Below are 6,142 nucleotides of genomic sequence, written 5' to 3'. Positions count from 1 at the left end.
GAGTACAACCAACGCTGGACGGCGACGTAAGCCGGTTTCTTCCTCCTTCCCTGTCGCGTGCCGCCACCTTCGTGGCCGCTCCCGAATTTCCCCGAAAAAGAGCGCAACACATCGGACACGACTTTTTCCTGGGGGAAGGGCTCGGTCTGGATGTAACGGGCGGAGTACTCAGGTGTGGCATGAAACACCCACAATTCACCTTCCCTCCCTCCCTCCCTCCGTCCCTCCATCCCTGGCCGCCCTGCTGTCTTCAAGTCATCGCGGCGGGCGCTGGCTAGGATGCTGAGAGGGGTACAAAGGGCAGAGGGGGGGGAAGAAGGTTTGGAATAAGGGATAGTGCATGGGATGCGGGAAAGAGAGAGGAAGTCGGTCGGAGGGTAGAAGAGGGGTGGCAGTCTCGAATGGTCTTGGGGGAAGAGGAGGGAGTGAACCTGGAGGCACAGGTCGAACGCCAGACCGGGCCCAGACACTCGCACATGGCTGTCACCTCCCACGTACCCGTCTTCGCCATCCATGTCGGCCGTCCACTCGCTCCAAGGGGCGCCTGTAGGCCCATCCCAAGCCACAAGCACGCTCAGACAAGGACGGCTCCGAACCGGTGCGAGTAGGGAGGCCAGGCCCGGGGACACGGGCGACAAGAGGGCACAGCTTTGCTCCGCGGGGACCGCGACCACGACGGCATCAAAGACTTCTGGGACAGTGCCCTGGTCGTGGTGGAGGGCCCATCCGCCCTGATGACCGGGAGGAGAGGAGGGGGCGGACTGCTCCTGGCTGGCATCCTGTCCTTGCGCCTTCCGAATGTACTCAAGTTTGGCGATCAAAAGAGGCCGATGTACGGCGAGTCCTTCCGCGAGATGCGTAGGAAGAGTGCGCATGCTGGGGTGCACAACATAACGGGCTGTTGCCGCCGCCGAGGTCGAGTCGGAAGACGAGGTGAAAGGTGAGAGGGGCACTACCAAGCCTGCTTCCCGCCAAGTCTGGACCTGCTCGCGAAAGGCAGGGCTAAAAGCTGAGAAATGCGGGGCCCCATGATCAAAGTTGCCGATCCCACGGACGGTCCGTGTGGCGCATCGACCGTGGCTGGTACTCTTTTCGAAGAGCGAGACACGAGCAGTAGGGCAGGAGGTTAGGAGCGTACGGGCGCAAGTAAGTCCCGCGATGCCCGCTCCAATAATCGCGACATTGGGGGCAGTGTTGCCACCGTCATTCTCTATCGAATAAGAAGCGGACGAAGCCATACGCGGCAGCGAGTTCGCACGTGTCAGCGTCGAAAACGTCGCCGTGATTCTTGGGCTGAGTAGGAAGGGGGCCGTGGTGGCGGCAGTAGCGCTCAGAGGATGGAGGAGGAAACCCGATCTCATTGCGACCCAACTGTATGCATTTTTGCGACGACAGCCAGCCTGTAGTAACTGAGTACCAATGTAAGCTTAGCCAATAGCATCCGTGAGATGCACCACGGGGAACAAGGACCCAGTAAGGAGGGCTCCCACCTTTCACCACGCAGGACTCGCCATCTCTTTCACGTCTATCCGCGATGCCTTGCTTTTGTCATGGGGAAAACGTACGTAGCTATCTAGAAAGCATCCTTGCACTACGACGTGATCTACTTGCTTAAATGGTAGCCGGAAATATACTCGTCATTGTGCAGTTGTCGGCGAGGTCAAAATAAATACGCGAAACCAATGACATAGTCCTCGACTGGAGCGTTCTGGAAAATCGGTAGACGAGTACCTACATCATGATTTTATGAATATATCATCTGATTGTAGCCGTCAACATATCTACATGCACCCCGGTGTTGCTCGTTCAAATCCGCCACAAAGGGTTAAAATACCACCCCCACGCTTTCAGGACCTCGGTACCCCTAAAAGACACCTTGAAATTAACTGCACATGCATGTCATACTACATTCAGAAAGGGCGAATCCTGGGACGTGTGCAAGCTAGCACAGGTCTGGGCCCCAATTTGCGACATAACTAGACGGCCAGGCGCTATTCGTCCTAATTTTCGTTATCCGTCATAGCCGCAATGACCGCGTTCAATTTGACTTGCTTCATCAACACATGCATCAGCGCGAGCGTGGCGAGGAAACCCGCCGTCGTGAAGCCGACCAACATGGGCCACACGGCGGATTCATAGGTGTGCCCGGTATCCAAGAGCCGGCCTATCACCACCTCGGTGACCATGATCATGACGTCCATCACGGCGTGGATCACCCCGAAGGCCAGCCCCAGGGACCGGGCTTTCACCACCTCCGGCACCGACGACCAGAGTGCAGCGCAAGCCATGGCATACCCGATGCTGACCAAGGCGAAGCCCCACGGCCACTTGGTGGGAGCGAGCGTGACGGTGAGGATGCCCGTCCCGGTCAGGAACATAGCCCACGCCTGCGTCGCCCCCGGCGGACACAAACGGCGCGTCCATTGCCCGGGCACGCCCTTCTTCCAGAGCTCGATGTCCACGCGGAGGCCGAAAAAAGGTCCGAGGAAGACGGAGCCAAGCATGACCAGGGAGGCCCCGAGCGAGGCAGTGGAGGCCTTGTAGCCCAGGTCGGACTTGAGGTAGTCGACGGCGAAGGTCTCCAGGGGGACGAAGGCCATGTAGTAGCAGACGATGCAGAGGACCAGGAGGAAGAAGGGGATGGAGATCAGGTCCTCGAAGTACTGATAGGCCGTCTGCCAGCAGGAGGGGGAGGGGATCGGGTGGTTGGCCAGATCGCTCATGGAGGCGCCCCCCGCCTGTCTTCTGCTCGCGTTCATGACCCGTTGCAAGGTGCCCGCGCCGACCAGCTCCACCCACGAGCCTTCCTCTCGCCTGCCCCACCTCGAGGACGCCGTCGGGCCGCCCCCCCCTTCCTCTGCTTCTCCCGCTTTCCCGTCCTCCTCCTCCTCCTCCTCGTCCGCCAAGAAAGACTCCTGCTCCTCGGCCCTCAGCAAGGGGAGGATGTGTCTGAGCTTGCCCAGGAGGGGGATCGTGCAGAGAAAGGAGAGCACGGTGATGCCTGTGCTGGCCCACACGCTCGCCAGGTACCCATAGGGGCTGTTGTCCTCGATCAGGGGGGAGAGGAAGAAGGCCATGAACATTCCAGCGTGGGAGATGGAGAAGGAGAGGGCGAAGAGGAAGGAGGTCTCCTTCGGGTCCGCCGCCAGCTTGAGAAACACCTTCTGAGCAATGACCAGCGTACCCCTCCCGATCCCGAGAAGGATCTGGGCGGCGGCGAGCAGATGGACGGAACGGATGTAGACGGCCGTCGACAGGCATATGCTGCCCAAGACGGTGATACCCGAATAGAGGACGCAACTCTTATCCGCGCCCAACCGGTCGACAATGGCACCACCAATGGGGGAGGCAAAGATGTTGGGAATAGCCGGTAGACCTGACAGAGCTCCGTAGGTGGCTTTCGTCATGCCAAAGGCAAGCATCACGTCCGCACTCACTGCGCTCAAGATGGAGCGAGAAAAGGAGGGTCCAAACGCAATACTGCAAGCAAGGACCACCAGAAGCATATGCCATCTCGTTCCTGGAATACACAGCATCTTGGCCTCCTCGGTTTTCACGTCCAAATCTACGTGAGGCAGCATCAGTCCCACGTCCGGGATGTCACTGGGGGCACCGGATAAGGCGACGCGGCTCAAGGACGGAGCGCGAAGACTTTCCAGCTGTCGCACCATAAATGATTGGCTGGAAGTCTGCCGAGACAGTATTCTGTGGGGAAGAGTTCGGCTTCTTTGTAGAGCTTTGTCATCCCGTCGTTCGGCCTTATGCTCAACGCCATTGCCCTCACGGCTAGGGCCCAACTCGCTTTTGTGCCCAGCCAAGTCCGATGGATGGTTAACACGCTCCGGAACCTCATTATTCACACTATCATTCACATTTCCAGGGCCACCATTCTCCTGCATTGTGTACCTATTATGTTGTGATATTGAACAGAACGGGAGGAGGTTGAAAATTCACAAGATTCGAGTGCCCTTATATGGTTCTGGACGTCAATTAATCACACCGATCTTTTTGTCCGTGATGTGTAAGGCTCTAAATTTCCTGTATGGTTGTGAAGATAGAAAAAGTACGCCCGTAGGCAAGCAAGCACGTCCTCGGCCGTCCCCCGCCCATCGCACCTAGTCGTAGCAATGCGCTTGGAGAAGGTCGGATGGACGTTCGATCTTCCCTTTCATTTCATAGGGGGAAAATATTATAAAACTGGTGGCGGCCTCAGCATAAAAATGACATTCGTCACATGCGCACACAGTTGAGGGTGTAATTTGAGGCGACTTTCTTCAACCCCTTCCGTGGTTTGGAATCTCACTTGGTAATTGCCGTTCCGGCTGATCCGATGATACCGGTGGAAAAGCTTTTCCCCCGTAAAATGTTCTTTCTTTTCTCTTTTCTCAAATCGCCCAGGAAGTTCGAGGCGAAGCAGAAAAACAATCGTGTTTTATGAGCGGAGAGGTACAATACTAAGACATGCTTATGGAAAAAATGTGCTTTCGACCTTTTAATGGATTTTTGGGATCCCTGACCACGCGGGCCTACAAGTGTAAGGACTGGCAGGCCTGAGCAAAGGGCAGTACTTGAGCACCGGGGTTCTGGAAACGTCGGGCAAGACGTTTACATTCGTCAAATGAACAACAATATAAATCACAAGGTTTATTTTGCTCTACTTATTGCTAGTCTACGGAAAACCGTTTTTCCTCCTTGTTTAAAAAGTGGATTTCTAGTCTGAACTCTCAACCGCAAGCTTGCTCTGAACTCCGCATTTCTTCTGTCTTGTCAAGCCAAAGTATTTCCAATCAAAAACAAGTGATTTAGTAAAATGTTATTGCTACCATTATCAGCAGTTATAAAATAAAGTTGCAAGGTAAATACAGGTCACTCGGAGGGCCCTCCAACAGATTGTGGAAAAAATCGATAACCCAAGGCTTATCATGAGCGCGGCAAGCATGGATCGTACTTTTTTATTTTATTAGACTCCACGACATATCCTCAGTTACATTCTCACAGTAATATCTTGTCTATGTGCATGATGGACAACCCTGTACACCCATCCAATTCCTCTCCTTCAACGGTACCGTTCAAATCTCGCAATAAAGAAGCCGTCTGTGCCGTGTACATGGGGCATCAAAAGCAACATGCCGGGCGCCAGCTCCTTTACCATGCCTTTTGCCCGTCCCTGCCTTTTTCCATAAGCTTCCGCCGCCGCTCGCAAAGGTTCCTCTTCTTCGGCCCAAGGCAGGGGTCGATAACGCCCTCCCTCCCGTCCTCCCTCCCTCGCTCCCGAACCAAATTCCTCCAAAAACCAACCCGCCACCTTCTCATTCTCCTCCTCGAGCAAGGAGCACGTCGCATACACGAGCCTTCCCCCCACCTTCACGTATCGCTGTGCCTGAACCAGGAGCTGACGTTGGATGGCAGGGAGGGCGTTGAGCGCGGCGTCCGGCTTCAGGTTCCAGCGGAGGGAAGGTCGGCGCCGCAACACGCCCGTTGAGGAGCAGGGCGCATCCACAAGCACCACGTCGCACTTCCCTTTCCCCTGCCCGTCTTCCTCCCTCCCCATCAATGCCTCCAAGGCCACCTCATCCTCTACTGCCCTGACCAACCTCTCCGCTCCCATCCTCCTTGCCCCCGCCAGCAATTGTTTCAGCCGCGCCTGCTCCGTATCATACACCCACAGCCTCCCCTCACTGCCTCCCTTTTTTCCGTCCTTCAGAATCCAGGACGCCATCGCCAAGGTTTTCCCGCCGTTGCCCGCACACAGGTCCAGCACTTCCTCCCCCCTCTTCACCCGCGTCGCCAGCGCGACCAGCTGCGAGCCCTCGTCCTGGACCTCGAACCAGCCTTCCTTCCAGGCAGACAGGCCCCAGAAGCCGTGTGGCGGCCGTCCGTGCGTCAGCCGCACGCCCACTGGAGACCAGGGGCAAGGTATCGCGTCCCGGATGCCGTCCTGGGCGAGTCGATCGAGAAAGAGGGGGAGCCCGTTCTTCACGGTGGGGTCATCTTCCCTCCTCCCGCCTTTCCCTGGAATAAGAATGACTCCTTCCTTTTCCCCCTCTCTTCCACCCGTGACCCAGCTCTCCTCCCCCCGCCCTCTAAGCATGTTCCACCTCAAGGTCACGGGTCCCGGCGCGTTCGCCGCCGCCGTTAAAGC

The 6,142-nt window shown here is 56.7% G+C and overlaps 1 protein-coding gene across 1 annotated transcript; it reads right to left on the bottom strand.

Moving 5' to 3' along the window:
* Positions 1 to 2,000: 2,000 nt before the first annotated feature.
* NGA_0569000 (major facilitator superfamily domain-containing protein 1) lies at positions 2,001 to 3,899 on the bottom strand (the record flags this gene model as incomplete). Its single annotated transcript, XM_005855778.1, has 1 exon — positions 2,001 to 3,899. The coding sequence occupies one exon, from the start codon at positions 3,897 to 3,899 to the stop codon at positions 2,001 to 2,003; it is 1,899 nt and encodes a 632-aa protein (XP_005855840.1).
* Between the last annotated feature and the right edge of the window lie 2,243 nt (positions 3,900 to 6,142).

Source organism: Nannochloropsis gaditana, assembly GCF_000240725.1.
Source record: "Nannochloropsis gaditana CCMP526 unplaced genomic scaffold scaffold099, whole genome shotgun sequence".
Taxonomy (NCBI): domain Eukaryota; class Eustigmatophyceae; order Eustigmatales; family Monodopsidaceae; genus Microchloropsis; species Microchloropsis gaditana.
The sequence above is the reverse complement of the archived record's forward strand: the minus strand, read 5'-3'. Positions and strand labels throughout refer to the sequence as shown.